The sequence below is a fragment of the Sus scrofa genome, chromosome 6, assembly GCF_000003025.6.
Source record: "Sus scrofa isolate TJ Tabasco breed Duroc chromosome 6, Sscrofa11.1, whole genome shotgun sequence".
Taxonomy (NCBI): domain Eukaryota; kingdom Metazoa; phylum Chordata; class Mammalia; order Artiodactyla; family Suidae; genus Sus; species Sus scrofa.
Window position 1 is genome coordinate 4,234,023 of NC_010448.4, and position 20,919 is coordinate 4,254,941.

At 54.8% G+C, this 20,919-nt stretch overlaps 1 protein-coding gene across 2 annotated transcripts in view; it reads right to left on the reverse strand.

Annotated features, from left to right (window-relative positions):
* ATP2C2 (ATPase secretory pathway Ca2+ transporting 2) overlaps window positions 3,309-20,919 on the reverse strand; it is a 75,943-nt gene continuing 58,332 nt past the window's right edge. The window contains exons 12-27 of one of the 2 annotated variants that reach the window (XM_003126826.3): window positions 20,139-20,263; window positions 19,909-20,006; window positions 19,198-19,299; window positions 17,734-17,823; window positions 16,008-16,109; window positions 15,732-15,891; window positions 14,287-14,457; window positions 13,419-13,516; window positions 13,272-13,322; window positions 11,399-11,565; window positions 10,742-10,810; window positions 10,522-10,638; window positions 9,232-9,379; window positions 8,491-8,589; window positions 8,254-8,395; window positions 3,309-7,004 (exon numbers count right to left, since the gene is read on the reverse strand). In XM_003126826.3, coding sequence (XP_003126874.1) covers window positions 6,886-7,004; window positions 8,254-8,395; window positions 8,491-8,589; window positions 9,232-9,379; window positions 10,522-10,638; window positions 10,742-10,810; window positions 11,399-11,565; window positions 13,272-13,322; window positions 13,419-13,516; window positions 14,287-14,457; window positions 15,732-15,891; window positions 16,008-16,109; window positions 17,734-17,823; window positions 19,198-19,299; window positions 19,909-20,006; window positions 20,139-20,263 — 1,858 coding nt within the window. In that variant the 3' untranslated portion in view covers window positions 3,309-6,885. Of the gene's footprint in view, window positions 7,005-8,253; window positions 8,396-8,490; window positions 8,590-9,231; window positions 10,307-10,521; window positions 10,639-10,741; window positions 10,811-11,398; window positions 11,566-13,271; window positions 13,323-13,418; window positions 13,517-14,286; window positions 14,458-15,731; window positions 15,892-16,007; window positions 16,110-17,733; window positions 17,824-19,197; window positions 19,300-19,908; window positions 20,007-20,138; window positions 20,264-20,919 lie in introns of those variants that run through there. The other variant, XR_002344471.1, reaches the window with a different exon arrangement.

A 20,919-nucleotide genomic window follows, 5' to 3' on the forward strand; every position in this document is an offset into this window, starting at 1 on the left:
GTGCCTGATGCGGATAAATGTGTGTGTGTGTATTTAAATTTTATTGGAGTATAGTTGGTGTACAAACTTGTGTTAGTTTCAGGTGTACAGCAAAGTGATTCAGATATACGTATATCCATGCCTTTTCAGATTCTTTCCCCACATAGGTTATTACAGAATATTGAGTAGTATTCCCTGTGCTATATAATTAGTCCTTGTTGGTTATGTATTTATAAATAGTAGTGTGTATATGTTAACCCCCAAATTCTAATTTATCCCCCCCATGCTCTCACTTTGGTAACTGTAAGTTTGTTTTCAAAATCTGTGTGTCTATTACTGTTGTATAAATAAGTTCATTTGTATCATTTAAAAAATTAGATTCCATATATGTGATATCATAGGATATTTATCTTTCTCTGACTTCACTTAGTATGAAAATCTGTAGTTGAATCCATGTTGCTGCAAATGGCATTATTTTGTTCTTTTTTATGGCTGAGTAGTATTCCCTGTATGTATGTACCACATCGTCTGATCCATTCATCTGTTGATGGGCATTTAAGTTGCTTCCATGTATGGGCTGTTGTGAATTATGCTGCTATGAACATTGGGGTACATGTATCTTTTTGAATTATAGTTTTATCCAGATATATGCCCAGGAGTAGGATTGCAGGATCATATGATAGTTCTTGTTTTAGTTTTAAAGGAACCTCCATGCTGTTCTCCACAGTGGTTATAGCCTGGTAGATTTTTTTTGCTTAATTTTTCTGAGTCTTTTTTTTTCCCCTTATAAACTTTATTTTGAAAGAATTTTAGATTTTTAGTTTTGTCACTTTGGGACTTCTTTGTAAATGGAACCACTTAGTATATAACATTTTAATACTGGATACTGTCACTCAGCGTATAACACCCATGAGATCCATCCAAGCTGTGTGTGCTCCTTCTCATCGTTGGGTAGGATTCCACTGTATGGATGCACCAGGTTTTTTGTTTGTTTGTTTGTTTTTGTTTGTTTTTGTTTGTTTGTTTTTTTATCCATTCACCCTCTTAAGGACATTTGGCTTGTTTTTCACATTTGGCTCTTGTAAATAACATTGCCATGAACTGTCATGTACATGTTTCTTTTTTATTATTATTATTAAAGTATAGTTGACTTACAGTATTTCATCAAGTTCTGTTGTACAGCAAACTGACCCAGTCACACACAGTTTCCTGTGCTGTACAGTAGGATCCCACTGCCTGTCCATTCCAAATATAACCGTTTGTATCTCCAAACCCCCAACTGCCCGTCCATCCTACTCGCTCCTGTCTCCCCCCAGGAACCACAAGTCTACTCTCCTTGGCCATGATGTGTTTCTGTTTGGTGGACAGGAGCATCTGTGCCATATTTTAGATTCCGCAAATAAGCGATAGCATATGGTATTTGTCTTTTTCTTTCTGGCTCACTTCATTTAGTATGAGAATCTGTGTTGCTGCAGATGTCATTAGTTTATCTTTTTTATGTCATGTACACATTTCTGTGTGAACATTCAATCATCTTTACAGTCAGTACCTAGGAGTAGGATTACTGAGTCATATGCTAAGTGTATGGTAAATCACAGGATGTTGCTACATTGTCCTCCAGAGGCTGTAGCATTTATATCCTCATCTGCAGTATGAGTTCCAGATGCTCCATGTCCTTGTCCGCACTTAGTATTGTCAGTATTTTATTTTAGCCACTTTAACAAGTGTGGAGTGTATCTAGTTGTGGGTTAAGATTGTATTTCCCTACTGGTGAATGATGTTGAACATCTTTTCTTGTACTTATTTACCATGTGGATGGTCCTCTTTGGTGAAGATTCAGTTTAAGATCTTTGCCCTTCTTCTAAAAATTTTTTAATGTTAAGTGTTGAGTTTTTAAAAATATTCTGGATCCACTTGCGTTGTTAGGTACGTGATTTGAAAATATTTTTCTCTCAGTATGTAGGTTTTAAAAAATTCTCTAAACTGTAACTTTCCATGAGTAGAATTTTGATTTCTTGGGGAAACTCAATTTATGAGTTTTCTTTTCTTTTTGGGATGGTACTTTTGGTGTTAGGTCAAAGCACTCTTTGCCAAGCCCTATATTCAAAAGATTTTCTCTTTTGTTTTCATCTATGTTTTGGTCTGTGGCCTATTTTCAGTTAATTTTTAAAGAAGGTGTGAGGGCTTCTTTTTCACTATGGAAGTGCAGTTGTTCCAGCACAATTGGTTGAAATCTGTTTTTCTCCATTGAATTGCTGTTGGGTTAAACTTATATCGGACTATTTACAGACGCTCTTCTGTGACATTGATCTATCTGTGTGTCTATTGCTTTCCCAATATTACCCTCTCTTGATTACTGTAGCTAGATAGTAGGTCTTAAAACCATAAAATATAATTCTTCCAGCTTTCTTCTTCTTTGTCAGAATTGTTTTTTGATAGCTTAGTTCATCTTTCTCTGTAAATTTTAGAAAGAGATTGTCTATGTCTTTAAAAAAAAGGTCCTGCTGAGATTTTGATGGGAATTGTGTTCAATCTACAGACCAATTAAAGGAGAACTGATACCTTGACTACACTGAGCCTTCTAAGGCATGAACCCAGCACGTCTCCCCACTTGTCTAGGTTTTCTCAGATTTCTTCCATTGGCATTTAATTGTTTGCAGTGCACCAGGAGATCCTAGACATGTTTTATTAGTTTATACTTAAGTATTTCAGTTTGCTTCATTGTAAATGGTGTTATTGCCTTTTATTCTTTTTTTTTTTTTCTTTTTATGGCTGCACCTGTGGCATATGGAGGTTCCCTGCACTAGGGGTCAAATCGGAGCTATGGCTGAGGCCTACACCACAGCCACAGCAACGCTGGATCTGAGCTGCATCTGCGACCTAGGCCACAGCTTGTGGTAACACCAGATCTTTAACCCACTGAGGCCAAGGGATTGAACCCACATCCCCACAGAGACAACTTGCTGAGCCACAATAGGAACTCCTGGTATTACATTTTAAACATCAGTCTCCAATTATTCATTGTTAGTATATAGAAATACAAACGATTTTTGTTTGTTAACCTTGTGTCTGTGGTCTTCCTAGACTCACTTATTCATTCTGGAAAGGATTTTGTTGTTAGATTCCTTGGAAGCTTCTACAAAGACGATGTCATCTGTGAATAGGGGCAGTCTTACTTTCCCCTTTTAAATCTCTTTTCCGGTGACCTTTAATTTCCTTTTCTTGCCGTATCACACTGCCTAGGAATTCTAGTCTATGCTGAATCGGAGCGGGGAGGCAGGACATCTTTACTTTGTTCTTAGTCTGATGGGGAAAGCATTCAGTCTTTCATCATGAAGTATGATGCTGGCTGTAGAGTTTTTTTTGGTAGATACTCGTTATTAGGTTCAGGGAGTTTCCTTCTTTTCCTAGTTTGCTGCATTTTTTTTTTTTTATTATGAACGGGGCTTGAATTTTATTCATGCTTTTTCTGCTTCAAGTGTTATGATCATGTGGTCTTTTTATTTTTCTCTCTAGGCTGTTCATATGGCGGATTACAGTGATTTTTGGATATTGCACCAGCTTTCCACTCTTGGATTAACCCACTTAGTCCTGGTGTCTTGTACTTGTTACAGATGGCTGGATCAGGTTTGCTAACACCTTGTTGAGGATTCTTGTGTCTGTGTCCCTGAGGGAAGTTGGGTCTGGAGTGCTGTGTTTGTCTGGTTTTGGTATCAGGCTAGTGTTGGCTTCATAAAAGGGGCTGAAAAGTATTCTCTCCTCTTTTATTTCCTGGAAGAGATTATGTAGGATTCTTAACTCTTTCAGCGTTTAGTAAAATTTACTAGTGAAACCATCCTGCTTTCAAGGTATTCTTTTTTTAGGGGTTTTAATGACAACTCAGTGTCTTTTTTTTTTTTTTTTCAAAGAGTTTTCATTTATTCTTGCTATTGAATTTTAAAAGTTTCTTTATAATAGTCTCACATAGTTTTACTAACATAGGAGTTCCCATTGTGGCTCAGTGGAAATGAATCTAACATCCATGAGGATGCAGGTTCAATCCCTGGCCTCGCTCATTGGGTTAAGGATCTGGAGTTGCCAGGAGCCATGGTGTAGGTCTCACAGGCAGCTTGGATCTGGTGTTGCTGTGGCTGTGGTGTAGGCTGGGTGCTACAGCTCCAAGTGGACCCCTAGCCTTGGAACCTCCATGTGCTGCGGGTGCAGCCCTAAAAAAGACAAAAAAAAAAAAAAAGTTTTACTGACATAGTTAATGCTTATAAATGTGTGACCGAATGTGCAGTATATTCTGTTTTCTATTTCAACTCAGTGTCTTTGCTAGTTACAGGACTACTCAGATTATCTGTTTCATCTTCGTGCATTTTTATGGTTTCCAAGGAACTGGTGTAGTTGCTCTCACCTGTTGAGTTTATGTGAATACATTGTTCTTTGTGCCGCCTGATTTTTGGGATGTCTCGAGGGGTCGAGGTGACCTACCACCCATCACTCCCCCCTCTGGTAATTTGTATCTCGTTTTCTCCTTTGATGAACATCTGGTCAGACGGACTCTTTCATTGGTCTTTTCCAAGAACTAGCTTTTGATTGGATTATTCTATTTTTATCTTTGACTTCATTGTTTTCTGCTGTTTTTATTTTGGCACACAGTCCTCAGCTGTTGATGGGTGGCGTTCTAGCTAGTTCGGGCATCAAGCTGGCTGCTTAGGGGTCCTGTTGACTCCATCCTTGATGAGAAGAGCGTCTTCACTTTTTTTTTTTGGTCTTTTTCTTGGGCCGCTCCTGTGGTGTATGAGGTTCCCAGGCTCGGGGTTGAATTGGAGCTGCAGCCGCCGGCCCACACCACAGTCACAGCAACACAGGATCCGAGCCACGTCTGCGACCTACACCCTAGCTCACGGCAACGCCGGATCCCTAACCCACTGAGCAAGGCCAGGGATCGAATCGGTGTCCTCATGGATGCTAGTTGGGTTCATTAACTGCTGAGCCACGTCGGGAGCTCCAAGAGCGTCTTCACTTGCACGTAGTCTAGTCGATTCATTGTCAACTTTGTGGCTGGCGCTTGCGTCTTCCTTAGGAAAATTTTACTTATCGCTATTTTTCTTCCAAAAGCTTTACTGTTTTACCTTTACATTTGTAGTCTAGCTTCGCTTGTATAAATAAGGCGTAAGAATACTTTGTTGTTGTTATTGCCTGTATCAGTCGACCTTAGTTATTATTTTTAAAATAAGAAGGCTATTTCTTGGGCCAGCAGCTGGCTGACATGCTCAAGAGGGCGGGGAGGGAAGCCCCATCGCAGGCTCTGGGACGTGATTTGGCCTTTGCGTCTAGGCAGCTGCTAAAGGTTGGCAGCTGTGGGCAGGTAGCACCCCTGCCTCCAAAGTGTCCCTCCAGCCGGGCCCCTCCCTTCTTGTGGGCATGTGTGTCTCTTCGCTCAGCTCTGCTGTCCCTTGGGGAGAAGCACAGCGACCTCCTCCGCGGCTGTGAACCCTACCAGGGAGGAATGCGGACTTTGCCCGGGAGCTGCAGGGGTCCACCTGTGACCCTCCTCCGCCGGTCTGGCCCGGGTGTCACCACCCCGGGCAGCCTGTCTCACAGCTCCTTTGGCTGCAAGTGATTACTTTTGTGTGTCAGGTTAGCCAGGCCGTGGGGCCTAGACGTTGCTGGGATTTTTTAGATGTTAACATTTAAGCCAGTAGACTCTGAATACAGCAGGTAACCTTCCAAAGGTGGCTGGGCCTCACCCAGTCAGTTGAAGGACTGAGACCCTCTGTGAAGGAGGGAATTCTGCCTCGGACCTGAGGGCTGCCTCGGACGAAGGCTGCAGTACCAACCCCTTCTGGAGTCTCCAGCCTGCTGGCCTGCCCTAAACAGGCTGGACTCGCCAGTGCCAGCAATCGCGTAAGCTGATTCCTTACCTGTCTTTCCCTCCTGTCTTTTTGTGTCTTTTTAGGACCGAACCCGCAGCCTATGGAGGTTCCCAGGCTAGGGGTCAAATTGGAGCTATAGCCGCTGGCTCACACCACAGCCACAGCCACGCCAGATCTTTAACCCACTAAGCGAGGCCAGGGATTGAACCTGTGTCCTCATGGATGCCAGTCAGATTCATTTCCGCTGAGCAGTGATGGGAACTCTGTCTTGTTGGTTCGACTTTTCCCGAAAACCCTGGCTAATAACTTGGGGGCGGGGGTGTCCCAGTGGCTTCGTTTCACGGACGACGAGGTTCAGCTCCCGGTTCTCTGTGGTCATTTTCCGAGGCCGCAGCCCTGGCTGCTGCGCCGTCTTTCGTCTGGAAGGGCAGTCGCGTGTGAAGAACAGCCTTGGAGCCGGGCAGATACGGGCTTCTCAGACAGGCGGGGAATAGTCCCCGTGCTGGGGGGAGAGGCCAGGGACCTCGGTTCGGCCTGCTCGGAATGCGACTTTTCCCCATGAATGGGGCCATGACCCCGAGGCTGAGTTTCCAACCTGGCCACTTGGAGGAAAGCGCTGATTAAATTATCATCAGGCCCCTGACACCGCACTTCACAAAAATACCCAAAACCCCCCTTTTATGGATGAGGAGATGGGGCCTCAATCAGGCACAGCAACCAGAAGCCCAGGTCCCGTCCTTGGTCCCTCGGGCTTCCCACCCTGTCTGGGCAGCATGGCACGGAGCTACAGCACAGAGACGTGGTTAATAAAAATCACCGGGATTTAATAAATAGCAAGGCGTTCTGAGCCGGCTCCTCGCTGTCCCAGGGCCCCTCGGGGAGCACGGTGGACAGACGGGGGGCTGGGCCGCCACTTCCCGCTGGTGTCCCCGGAAGAGCCCGTGTGGGACCTGACACGGGAAACACCCCTCGGAAGAGGGAGGGCGGAAGAGGGCCTCCGGTACATAAAAATAGAGATTTAGGGTTTTTACATGGTCGGAGTCCATCATACGTCTTCCTGGTGCGCCTGTGCGTTCTTGGCCCTGGAGCAGAGCCTTTCGCATAGTTTGAGGAGCTCGGACACGGCGAACACGGATGAGGCCAAGCCGGTTAAAAGCAGCAGATCTGCCGACAGGTGAGACGAGAGAAGGGTCAGAGGCGTGGGTTGTGCCCGCCGGCCCCCAGCCCCACTCTGCTCAGAGTTGGAGCCGTGCCCAGGGTGGCCGTGGGCACTGGAGTTCTGTCCCCTGTGCGTGGTTCCACCGAGGTGAGGGGGCCAGACCCCGGAGCCGAGGACCGGACCTCCCCACTCCGGATCCATGGTGCTGCAGGGCACGCTCCGCAAGGACCCCCTCTCTTTCCAGGCGGCTCGGAGCTGGGGTGCAGGCACTGCGCAGGCAGACGCCCCCGCCAGCCTCCCAGTCCTGCTGTCCCCAGCTCGTTCCAGCACATTGGTCCCTGACTTCTCCCCGGACCCCTCTCCTGGCTCCCCCCGTCAGTGATTTGTGACACACACGGTGCCCAGGCACAGTCCCAGTCCCCTTGGGTTTGGTAAGACTTAATTCTTGGTGGATAACTTTTGTCTGTGCCCACAGGGACCCTGCTTTTCAGATTTGGGGGACAAAAAAGTGGATAGTTTCCAGTCTTGCCCAAAGGTTTACATGCCCCTGTTTCCTCCACCTCAGAGGCAACAGATCACTTCCGTGGCCTCGAGGGCGCACCCCTGCCCTGGGCTCTGCTTCAGGGCTGCCTCACCAGCCCCTTGCCTTCCGGCTCCCCCGTGGGCTCAGCCATTGGAAAGCCTGGGGAAGAGGAGGAGCACGGGAGGGCGCCACCCTCCCTCCAGTGGCTTCCTCCCACCCCTGGCCCTCGTCACTGCCTCAGGCGCAGGAGCCACCCTGGGCAGCTTCCCGAGGAAGCAGGTGCATCTGCCGCAAGCCCGGTGAGGGTGCCAATGGAGCGCCCCTGGGTTCCGCACAGGGCCCGTGTCCTCAGGGCTCAGAGAGCCTGTCACTCCGTGGGTCCCTCTCCTACCTCCAGGAAAGCGGGGTCTCAGTCCTGTTAAAACCCCCACCAGTGCAAACTGACTCCTAGGCTGGGCGCTCACGGCGCATCACAGGCAGAGCAGACGGGGGTCCCTCCGGGTGCTGCCCTGGGGTGGGGAGCGGGTGGCCAGGCTGCCGAGCCCCCTTTGCTCTGCCCAGACCTCTAGCAGGGGCTGCTGCTTGTGAGGGTCCCGCCCTCTCCACGCCCCTCGCATGTCTCTCTCCGCCCAGGCGCGAGCCGAGTCCCTAGGGTGAGGATGGCCCATGCGGGCACTCCACAGTGTCTGCCACCGCCAGGAGCGAGGGTCCCCGGTCACCCTGTCACTCACCGAGCGCCCCCAGGTTCTCCGTCTGGAAGACCTTCTGCAGGGGCGGCACGTAAATCACCGCCAGCTGCCCCAGGATGGAGCCGAGCACGGAGTAGAGGAACGTGCGGTTCCGGAGGAAGCCGATCTCGCAGATCAGCTTGGTCTGCGGAGGAGAAGGGCCCGGCCGTGGGGGGGGCGCCTCGGAGACTCGGGCTCCGAGGACACGGTCGGGGTCTGGGGCGGGGGGCGGGGCCTCACCTGGGAGCGGCAGGTCAAGGCGTTGAACAGGTCGAAGAGCACGAAACAGGTGAAGGTCATGGTCGTGGTGCGCGGGGTGCTGGCTTTGTCTGCGGGCATCTGGAACACGAGGGCCCGGGATGAGAAGGGGCGGGGAGGCGGGGACCCCGCTCTCGGGACCGCCGGATACAACCAAGTCCTGAGCCCCATCCCGCCTCCACCAGGCTGAGCACGTGGGCTGCACAAAGGCGCGGCCTCCACCCGCTTCTGGGCAGGTGAGGAGGCAGGAGAGCCCAGCCACTCGGGAGGGGGCAGAGCGGGGCAAGTGGGACAAAAACGGAGATAGGGTTGGGGTCTGTGTCCCGCCCTGCCTCCCGACCACGGGCATCTGGGGTTAAACACCTGGACGGGCCACCTGCCTAATTCTCCATCTGGGTCTCCGGCTGTGTCAGCACAGGGGCTGCCCAAACCTGCGGGCCACAGAAAGGTGGCCCCTCCTCCTAAGGTCACCTCCTGGGCATAAGGCAGGAGGTTTGCTTTTGTTGTAGTAGATTTCAGAGAGTTTCCTGGTGACAGAAGAACGCAGGCGAGGCCCTGGGCCCTCGGCATTCTTTTCTCTGCTGTGAGCCCTCGCCTCCCTCGGCCTCGTCCCACATCAGCCAGGTCAGCCCCCTGCTGCCCCGTCCCTGCAGGAGTGTGTTAGTCGCCCCCAGGGAACCCCGGCCCTGGGGGCAGGGACCACCAGGCGCGAGGCCCCCTCACCTCTTTCCAGAAGATGAAGAGGGTGCCGCTGATGATGGCGGCGGCCGACAGGAGGATTTTCAGGGTGAGGGCTCTGCTGAGGATGGTGTCCTTGAGGTTGCGCGGCGGCTGCCGCAGGGCGTCCCCATCCACCGGCTCCACCCCCAAGCTGCTCGGGACAAAGCGGGACACTTTGAAACAAACGACGGAAAAGATCTGCGGGCCGTGGACGCGGGGACGCCCGGAGAAGCGACACGTCGGGCCACGGCGAAGGCCTGGACGGGCGATGGTGCTGCCTCCAGGGCACCCGGCCCCTCCTGCCTCATGTCCTCTGCCGGCTCCCTAACTGCCTGGACCCCGCGGGCACCTGCATCTCCACCTCCCACCGCCCGGTCCCGGAGCTCGGAGTCGGAAAACTACACTCTGGCTGACATGTGGTCCTGAACCATGCCAGTCGCTGCTGGTACTCAGGCACTTTCTACCACCTCAGGGACCCCTGCCACCCCAGCTTGGGTGGGCCTCATCCCAGCTGGCTGGGGGGAAACGGGATTCAGGCTCTGCCCACTACAGAGACCTCCCATCGACCGGAGGAGACCTGCCTTAAGCCAACTTGGAAACCACAGGATCTGGGCTAGGCCGGCAGTGGACAGGGTGGACCACGGAGGTGCGAGCAGGCTGGTGAGGTCCAGCTTCCCTGGCAGCCCCATGCCCAGGGAGAGGGAGCACAAGAGGGACCGCACCCACTGGGCGTGGGGGGAACAAAGCTATCAGTGGCGACGATCAGGTTAAGAACAGCAACCATCCGGCTGCACCGGGAACGCCACCCACCCCGTGCTCAGACGCAGTGAGACGCCCTGCTGGCTCCTGCGGCCCTCCCTGCCTCCAGCGTTCATCCTTCTTCCTGCATTGTTCCCCTAGCCTCACACTCCCCTTCTTGTGCAGCCAGCCAGTCGTTTCCTGAGCACCTACTGGGTGCCAAGCCACCCTGGAGGAGCTGGGGCTCCCGCAGCGAGCCACACAGAAACCTTGCTCCATGCAGCGGACAGCTGGCGGGGGAGGGGACTCGGATCAGATCAACACGGGCATGTGCTCCCCTCTAGGGAAGGATAAAGCAGGATGAGGGCATGGGGAGGGACGTGGTGGCCGCGACCCAAATGACGAGCGGGCGAGGGCCAGGCAGGGAGCCCCGGGGAAACTTCCAGGCAGAGGGGCCGACAGTGCCCGCCTCCTGTGCGCTCCCTGCCCCCCAGGCGTGCCCCCCTGCACTGGGGGAGGCCCAGCCCCTGGCCCTGCCGCCTCCCGCGGCCCCACCTCTGCGCGGGCGGCCCGTCCATGATGATGTTGATCCACAGGATCTGCATGGCGTTGAGGGGGCTGGGCAGGTCGCACACGGTGGACAGCGCGATGAGGCTCAAGGCGGAGATGCTCCTGCGGGGCACACACACGGCACCGTCGCCAGCTGCGCCCAGACGCGCACGCAGCCCCTGGGGCCCAGGGGCAGGGGGGCGGGGGGAGGCCAGCCTCGACTCACGTGCTCAGCTGAAATCGGACAAAGTTCTTGATGTTGTGAAAAATCCCCTTGCCTTCCTCCACCGCGTTCCTGCAGCACAGGAGGGCCTTTGCTGCTCAGGAGGGCTGGCGGGAAGCTTCGGCCAGCACTGTGGACCGACCCCTCAAGGAAGTGATGGTGTCACCCACCACATCTTACTTGGGCTCCCTCCCTGGTTCTCCTTGCCGGCATTCTTGGGGACCCAACGAGTAAGGGATGGTGATGGCCGAACAGGTGCCATCAGCCACTGGGGACTGGTCCCCAAGCCAGGATCACGCTCTGACCCAAGACGGTAGGTCATTCTCTCACCCGAGCCCAGGGACCCAGCCCTCACCCAGGGCTCCGGAAGTGCCCACCGCCCACTGGTGATTCTCCAAGGAGAAGAGGCCCCCCGACCCTGCCTTCTGTGGCAGATGGGCCTGGGGGCACCCTGAATATCCACAGAGCAGAGCCCCCAGGGCTGCCACCCCAGGCCTTTTTTGCCAATAAGTCATACCTAAAGGAGCTCCCTGGTGGCCTAGTGGTTAAGGATCCAGCCTTGTCCCTGCTGTGGCACAGGTTCGACCCCTGGCCCAGGAACTTCCCTATGCTGCAGGTGCAGCCAAAACGCAAAAAGCCAGCAGCTGGAGAGCCACTTACATGATGGCTGAGAAGTCGTCGTCCACCAGGATCATGTTGGCGGCTTCCTTGCTCACGTCGGTGCCCATCTGCCCCATGGCGATCCCGATGTCCGCTGACTTCAGGGCCACCGCGTCGTTCACCCCGTCCCCTGTCATGGCCACGATCGCGCCTGACTCCTGCAAAGCCTTTGCGAAGAGGAGGCGGGTGAGCGCCTGCCACCCAAGGGTCTTCCTTCCAGAGCCTTCCCTCCTGCCGCCCTGCCTCTCCCCCCTCGTGGCCCACAGACCATTCCCTGAGGGCACTGGGGTCAGCTGGCCCGAGGCTGGATCCCAGCTCCCCCTGCCCTGTGGGAGCCGGGCAAGCTTCGAACCCTCAACCTCAGCTTCTCCATCTGCAAAGTGGGAGCAGCAGTCCCTCCTCCTGAAGGCTGCTGTGAGCCCTAAACTGGACCATGGAGGTGACAGTGCCTCGCGCAGAGGGAAGGACTGAATGTGTCATCCATCACCATGGCAACTAGGAATTCCGCCACCTGGTCCTACAAGGATGCAGTCACGAGCCGCCGCAGCCGCTGACCGTCGGTGCACGGCGAGCAGAGGACTCAGAGCTCTGGGAAAACTGGCAGAACAGGCTTTCGGATCGTTAGCTATTTTCCGATTTTTATGAGCCCAATTTCTTTCATCTACTCATATCTAGAAAAGTGGTAAAATCATTCATGGAAACACCTGCTCCTGGCGACCAGCAGCAACCTGCCAAAACGTGCGCTTGATGGCCTGTGCCCTCCCCCACCGAAGTCACAGATAGACCGACCCCCACCCCACCTCTTTTTTTTTTTTTTTTTTCCTATTTCTTAGGCCGCTCCCACGGCACATGGAGGTTCCCAGGTTAGGGGTCTAATCGGAGCCGTAGCCACCACCTTACACCAGAGCCACAGCAACGCGAGATCTGAGCTGCGTCTGCAACCTACACCACAGCTCACGGCAACGCCGGATCTTTAACCCACTGAGCAAGGGCAGGGACTGAACCCGCAACCTCATGGTTCCTAGTCGGATTTGTTAACCACTACGCCACGACGGGAACTCCCACCCCACCTCTTTAGCACAGTTCCCCAGAGCCAGCCCAGACAGCGTCCCCTGGCTGTAGGCTTCATTTGACTCCAAATAAAACTTAAATCACAACTTTCACGTTGTACTTTTTCTTCAGTTGACAACCATGAACAAATAATCAACCTCTCCCCTGAATCTGTGCGGTGCCAAGTGTGAATGTTTTCTTTGAGGAATGACTGGCATAGAGATTTACTCTGTACAACTACCCCCCCCACCGCCCCGCCGCCAAGTAACACCAAGGAGAAAGCACAAGATTTAAAGAGCAACTTCCAAGCATCTGTGTGCAGGAGAACCACGTTTGCAAGAGTCTCCCATGCCACGCTTTCGTTTCTGATGCACCATCAGAAGGTCTCATTGGCTCTTTACTGGACACCTGTCGGGGGCCAGGCACCCGCCAAGGTCTTCATGGGCCTGGCTTTGTTTCATCCACCACCGTCACATTCATTGTGAATTAGCTGGGGGGTCGCTCACATTAGCCCATTTCACAGATGGGGAAACTAAGGCCTGGAGTTAAGTAAAGAAAGACGCCAAGGAGCACTTGACTCACAAAGGCGATGCTCTGCCTCTCTCCCTCTGCACCACCCAATTCCTGCTCCCTGCTTTTGGTGGACATGGCCCAGGGCCCCCAGGTCTCCCCTCCACAGAGGCTGGTGCAGCTGCCCTGGGCAGAGAGGAGGAGGCCACTGCTTGGGCTCTGGGTCACCCCACGAGCAGAGCCACCACTCCAGTAGAGCCGCCACCACTCCAGTAGGCGGTGCCCTGAGGGACAAGGGTGGCACCCAACTGACCTTGATGATTTTGAGTTTGTGCTTGGGGCTGGTTCTGAAGAAGACCGATACCTGGATGCAGAGACGGGAAAGGGCTGAGCATCAGTGAATGAGGCGGCAGAACACCCCTCTCTGCCCCTAGCCCAGTGACCCGCACGGAGCGCCCACCTGCCCAACGCGCTCAGCCAGCTTGCCCTGCTCCATGCTCTCCACCTCCTCCCCAGACATGGCACTCGGCGTCTCGCTGCACAGGCCGATGGTCCGTCCTGCATGGGGGGGAACAGTCCCTTCGAGACTGTGGCTCCTGCCTTCACCCCTCACTCCACCTACCTGGCACCAGGCCCTGCCTTGCCACAGGGAGGACCGATAAGACCACAGTGGCTCTAGTTACAGGGCACCTGCTGGGGTCTGGGACCTGCATTCCACCCACTGAACGAACCGGCAACAAAGGCCTCATCATCCCCACTTTAAAGATGAGGAGACCGAGAGGGAAGTGACGTTCCCGAGGCCAGACTCGGAGAGGGCTGACCCTGCACCTGACATGGTGCTTTCTGTCTGATTCCAGAGTCTACCATCTTCCTGCGCTGGCAGGCTGCCTCACGACAGAGGGTGAGGCGAACCAAAGCATGAAAAACCTAACAGACAGAGCAGGAGGAGGAGGGCTGCTAGCGCTCTGCTGAAAAACAGCCTGAGGATCGGGGTGGCCCAGGGCTTTGCCAAGGGCACATGCACGTGGCAGAAGCCAGAAGGGACATGTGCCCCGGCCATGATGCTGCCAGCGAAGATGCGGTGAGCACGAGGACGGAAAGGCCTGGCACAGAGGGAATCCGGGGTCACATGAGGCCGTTTCCTCCTAGGGGAACCTGCCAACATTTCAGAGACACCCCCCGCCCCCACTTGGAAGGTGGGGTGCTGGTCCTTGAACCTCCAAGCCGTCGAAGAACTCAGAAGGGGGTGGCGTGAGCTCTCCTGAGCGGGAACGCGGAGGACTGACCCGTGGGGGGGACCGTCACCCCCCGCCCCCCGCGCCGGTTACCTATGGCCAAGGCCGTCTCCAGAGCGTCTCCCGTTATCATTTTCACGGACATGCCCGACTTGGAGAGCACGTGGACCGCCTCTTTCACACCAGCCCTCGGGGGGTCGATGATTCCCACGAGACCCAGGAAGGTCAGCCTCCCCAGCTCGGGCCCGGAAGCCAGGGCCAGCACTGCGGGCAGAGCAAGCCCCACACGTGGGTCAGGCCGTGTTCGCCCCCATCGGCCCCGCCCCGTGTCCCAGAGCACCTTCTCTCGGCGAGGGGCTTGGGCACCAAGTGCCTGGACCAAGGGAAGGGAAGGTCTTGCCAGGGGCTCATCAGCCCCGTGCAGGGCAGCGGCTCTTGATGGCTCACCCACTGTGGACAGCCGGGCTGGCAACAAGTTGCCCAGCAGGAGACTGTCCCCCGGTGGTACAGTCCCAGCTGCACCCCAGCGGGAGCAGCCACAGAAAGACCTGTGGGATGGCCCACAATGGGCCATTTCTGATGCTTCCTATCTCTCATTGCTCTGCCCTCCCTCCATCACCACCCAGACTCGGGGTGGCAGCTACCACGGTCAGGAAAAAGGAGCAGGTTGAGAGGACCATTTCAGTGGCACAGAAGCGGCCTGATTCTTGGGACAAGTGCTTTGAGGGGGTGGGTACTGCGAGAATTGACCTTACTTTGTCATCTTTCAGATACTGGAGGGGGGCTGTGGCCAGGGAGTTCCAGCTGCGACCCAGCCTCAGTCATAATGTGTCTGTCGGTGATGCAGGGGGCACGAACCAGTGATGTGGGGCCATTCTTCCCTTCCTCAAAGCAGCCCTCCCACCCTGCTCAGCTAAGCTCTGTCCCAGCAACTGCCATGTCCTCACCTCACACACTTGTCAGCAAGCTGCTCTCCATTTATAACTACTGTTCCCTGAAGGAGAAAACTAAGGCAGCCGAAACCAGTGTGGCAGAGGCCAGTGCTTCTCCCCTTTCCCCAAGGGAACACACGTGTTCTAGAGTGTCGGCAGACACTGTCCCTGAAAACGGACAAGCTGACATACGACACTACAGGACATGCGGGGTTTCACTGGCCCTGGTGCAAAAAACTGGAAACTTACAAGAGCTTCGGGTTTTCCTGACAGCGAGCCGTGCGCAAGACAACCCATCAGGAAAACTCAGTTTCTGGGGTGGCCTGTTCTCATGTCGTAGAGAATTTGCGACCACCCTCCCTCCCGCGCCCCCCCCCCCGAACTGCATCTGCATTAAGGGGTGTCATCCGATGACTGGTACTGGGGGGACTCTCTCTATTTCATCTGCCCAAGAGCGTCCGCACTGGCTCTGCCCCACCAGCGCCCCCCACCCCCCGACGCCGTTCTGATCATCGCCTTCGCTGACGACAGAGCCCGCGTTCACTCGCCTGAAAGGCAGTGTTAGGCGCCAATCTAGAGCCCGGGGCTGGGACCCCAGGCACTGACCCCGCAGGCCAAGCGACCCCATCCTCTTCTCCTCCTGCTGCCACAAGGCTCTCTGCTGGGGCGTCAGCGGCAGAGGGATGCCGCCCGTGTTATACGTGGTGCAGTAGCGGATGACCTCCTCGAAGGCCCCCTTCATGAAGTGCACGTCTTCCGGCTGCTCCTGGGGGAGGACCAAGGCAGGCAGACAGACAGACATCCCTGCTGTCAGTGGCTGCCTCACCTGCGGTTTGCTCTACAGGGGAGTGAGGACGGAGCGGGTCGGAGAGGCGGGCTCACCTCATTTCTGGGGCTGCACTGAACCGCCATCCACTTCTGCTCCGAGCTGAATGGAATCTCTTTTTTCCTCACGTATGAATCTTTAATTTCACTTAAGTCCATCTAGGATCATAAAAGGGGACATTGTCAGGGAGCCGCCCCATACCGGTGTCCGTGAAAAGCTCAGTCCGTTTAAGTTACTCATAATGCAAACCACCTCGGGCAGATGAGAAATCCAAGCGTTTAGCTCCCAGAGAAAGGCCATTTGCTTTCAAACATCCCACCTGGGAAAAAAAAAAATCTCTTTTCTCTTGTCCCAGGGGTGGAACCAGATGGCCTCTGGCGCAGCTTCTCGCTGGCACCTGCGGGGGGGAGTCTGCTGGGAGGAGTGTTTCAGACTTAAAGAGGCAGCAGCTCCCTTAAAAGGAGCCCCTGGCAGAAGGGGTGTCACCGCCTGGGGTCCTTGCTGGGGCTGACACTCATTTGTTCTTTGATGGCTTTCCGGGGGACTGGACACCAGGGTTTCGCTCCAGCTGGGACCGCGAGGCCAGCTGTCCCTTCTGGCTATAGGCAGGGGCAGTGCTGAGCGGGGCCGCCCCCTGGGCTGTTCTAAAGGGGGCGGGGAGTAGCGTCCAGTGTGACTGACGCCCTGGAGAGAATCTCCTCCTTGAATAGAAGGAAAGGGATGTGCCTAACAGTTTCCAGAAGCCCTGCGTTTGCCTTCACAAGGTCTTGCTGGAAGCTAACTCCCCTCCCCGCACACTGCCTGCCCAGGGTGACACAAGGGGCCTGGGTCTCCTGCTGGGGGAGGAACAGGGGGATGGACAGATGGACGCAGGACAGGGTGATGCGCGACGCCAGCCAGGCCACCCGGGTGAGCAGAACCGTCGTGGGGGCAGAAATGAACTTGAAGAGACTGTCCCGAATAGCAACAGGGAGGCTGGACAGAGGCTCACAGAGAAGGAGGCGGAGAGAGGGGCTGGCGGGTCAGGCTTGGGGGGACCTATCAGACCTTTCTTGCTTTTGTTTTTTTTTTTTTGTCTTTGTATTTTTCTAGGGCTGCAGCCATGGCATCTGGAGGTTCCTAGGCTAGGGGTCTAAGTGGATCTGCAGCCGCCGGCCTACACCACAGCCACAGCAACACAGGATCCGAGCTGCATTTGTGACCTACACCACAGCTCACGGCAATCCCGGATCCTTAGCCCACGGAGCGAGGCCAGGGATCGAACCCTCAACCTCACGGTTCCTAGTCGGATTCCTTAACCACTGAGCCACGACAGGATCTCCAGACTTTTCTTGCTCTTTGTCCCCAGGCACCAGCAGAGCAGACACCCTGCCACCCATCGCCAGGCCCTTCAGCTTCGTGAGCGGCCGCTCCTGCCTGGTCCTGGTCCTGGGCCCTCAGCGGGGAGTGCTTCTCAAAGTCACAGCCCTGGAGCCAGTCAAACGAAAAGGAAGGAGAGCCTCCCGGGTAGGGCTGCGGCTGGTCTAGCGCCTCTTGTCTCTGCCCCCAGGTTCTTAGGCATTGGCTGGGCAGGGCTTAGACACCTGCAGAAGCTTCTAGCCACACAGCGTCTCGGAGCCCAGCTCCCCCACCAGTCGGGGCCAGCCCGAGGGTGTCCCGGGCCGTCTTCTCCCACCGATACTAAACGTCCCTTCGCTGCCTCGCTCAGACTGGACCTTGAGTTCTGCCGCTAAGCGGGCCCCGAGGGAGGGGCCCCCGGCGCAGACCTGGCAGACGGCCTACCTTCATTGCCAAGGCGATCAAGGCGCCCTCGGTGGGCTGCCCCATCACGGTGTTCCTCCTGATGATGGCATTGTTGGCGACACAGCCTGCCTGAAAGGGGGGTTCCGAATGTCATCTGTGGATACTCGGAGCCGCGCCTCGGGCACACGAAAAGGTCCGGATTTGGAGGCTTGACCCAGCTTGGGAGCCGGGGCTTGGGGTAGCGGTAGCGGCGGGCTTACTCTTCAGGATTCATCGGAGTCCCTGCTCCTCCACAGCAGCCCGGCTGGCAGCAGCCGCGTGAGGACCGCGGTGGCAAGGAGGGCAGCCTGAGGGCGTGGGGCCACAGCCAGTGCCCGCACATGGGGACAGGGTTTCTGGTCAGGTGACAAAAGCATCCTAGGGTTTGGTAGCAGTGACACCTGTGCAGCTTTGTGAACATTGTAAAACCCCCTGAACTCTGCATTTTCAAGGGTGACTTCTGTGGTGTGTGACTTACAGCCCAAATTAAAATAAATGAGGAAAGGAGCAGAAACAGAGCATGGGGTGCCTCCCCGCTCCCTCCCCAGTGGCTGGGTGATCCTGGGCACTCCCCTTAACGTCTCTGAGCCAGTTTCTTTCTTTCTTTTTTTTTTTTTCAGGGCTGCACCTGCAGCATATGGAAGTTTCCAGGCTAGGGGTTAAATCGGAGCTGTAGCCGCTGGTCTACACCACAGCCACAGCAATACCAGATCAGAGCCATGTCTGTGACCTACCACAGCTCGTGGCAACACCAGATCCTTAACCCACTGAGCAAGGCCAGGGGTTGAACCCGCGTCGTCCTGGATACTGATTGAGTTCATTACTGCTGAGCCACAACGGGAACTCCTCTGAGCCCCTGTTTCTTAATCCACACAGCTGAGATCCTGGGCCAGGCCTCGCAGGGTTGCTGTGATAATTAAGCCTCACTGTGGAGGTGGGGCCCGCGCGGAGGGGCTGCTCACTGAACAAGGAAGATGGCTCCTGGGAGGACGGGGACGGCTCATGTTACAGGCACCGACAACCCCAGGCAGCCCTCACCACGTGCTTACTTCCCAGCCTTCACAGAGCACCCTCTCTGTCCAGCAAGTGGTGAGCGGGGGGCAGGTGGTCCTGAGTGCTTCCCTCACCCACGTGTCCATCTGTATCTGGGCCACTGTGACAGTCTGACCCCTGGGGTGTGGCTTGCTCGTCACCAAGAACCACTTGGTCCAAGTGCTGTCTCTTTCCAGAGAGAATCCTTGTCTGCTCTGTTCTATTTGATTTGATTTTATTCTCTTTGATATTTGTATCCGATTCGATTCTATTCTATTCATCGCCACACCCATGGCGTTCCCAGGCCAGGGATCGAATCTGAGCCACAGCAGTGACACTGCCGGATCCTTAACCACTAGGCCGCAGGGCACTTCTCCAGCAGCTGGGTGTTAAATGCACATTTATTTCCACGGTGGCGCTTTGGCCACTTACCTCCACTAACTTCCCCACTGAGACGTTGGAAAACTCCTTAATGACTTCCTTTGAGGGTAAAAGACAGACGGTCCCTTTGCCGTTGTAGCCAACACCGCTGACCTGCAGGGCAGACCACAGAAAGGAGTGCTGCCAGGCGTCAAACAGACGCTCCCCCGCTGCCCCGTGTCTCTTCGCGGGGGAACCACCCGAGGACATGGCCCCACCACGAGCAGGGCTTCAAGCAGGGTGCCCCCTGCAGGATTACGTTTTCATCAGAGCCTCACCAACCAAGCGTTGTGTGCGCTTCAGTTGTAACTGCAACAGGCTATCCCTCAGCCAGCAAAATTTATGACCATGGAAGCCAAGGAGTGGGGTACAAGAGGGCTTATGTTCCAGAAGGTGGGGGGCAGGCTCTTTCTGACAGAGCCAGGCAGCCAGTGTTTTAGCCTTTGCAGCCCACACGACGTCTCGATGACTGCGGTTGTGGTTTGAAAGGAGCCACGGACGACGTGCCAACACGAGGGTGTGGCGTCATGCCAGCCAGACGGTGGCTGCCTTCCATCACTCATGCTCCTTGCTGGGGCTTACAAATAGCAAAGAGACTGTCCCATGACCCACACGTGTTTCTTCCTTGCTATGTTCTGGAAGGCTCCGTGTCCTTTCTCTGGGAAGGGATGGGTCTGGCAGGGCAGGACTTCGCCTTGAACCTTGTCAGTGCACACGACTCACCTCGGCATGGAGCCCATCAGACGTGACAAGTTGGGTGACAGTCATTTCATTGGCTGTCAGAGTCCCCGTCTTATCAGAACAGATGACATTGCAGCAACCTGGCGCATGAGAAGACAGTGTTTATGGGAAAGAGAGGATGTCCCCACCAACTCTGAGGCTTACACATTCCCCGGTTGAGTTGTCACCACAACGTCCAGTTTGCAAGAATTCAGCCCACTGGAGTCCCTCACCTAAAGTCTCCACGATCGGCAGCTTCTTCACAATGACCCGCTTCCTGGCCATCCGCAGCACGCCCAGGACCAGCGTGACGGTGACAACGATGGGCAGACCCTCGGGGATGGCAGCCACAGCCAGGCTGGATTGAAAGGCCAGATGGGTCACTTTTAACATGCCCTGGCAACGTACTTACCCATAAAGGCTGTCTGTCGTCTCCCCAACTTCTCTCTTCTAGTCTCCGTTCCCAGTCCCATGATACACCTGCCTCCTCCTTCAGCATCCATTGCTCTGAGCTTCCCGCCTCAAACCCCTGCTCTCCAATCAGACATCCACACTTGAGTATGCATTAGTCTGTCTGTTGCTTTGCCTGTTTCAGCGCTTTTGCATTTAAATTGTTGTCCTCTATTAGAAAAGTCTTGGGCCCTATGAACAAATTTCCAGAATCAGGCAAGAAGTGGGAAGTGGAATTTTTTTGGTTCAGAAGGTCTTCCTTGTGCCCCTTGAGTTTTACTTTGAGTTGGTCCCATGGCTTAGACACTTCCTATGAGAAACCCAGGTAAGGAAATGACAGTTGCAGGAGGCGAAGTGACACGGCTCAGGGCTCAGCCTTTGCCGAGTGTAGTGGGTTGTTTTGGTGTCTGCTCACTTCCTGAGGATTCCCCTGGCCCCTTGCGGCACCACGTGACCCTGCCCCCCAGAGCCGCATTTGATTGGATTAGAGGAGCTGTGACTTACGCTGAACCAATGAGCTTCTCCCTTCATGAGCTTCCCTCCTGCCCTGGGATTGAGCACAGG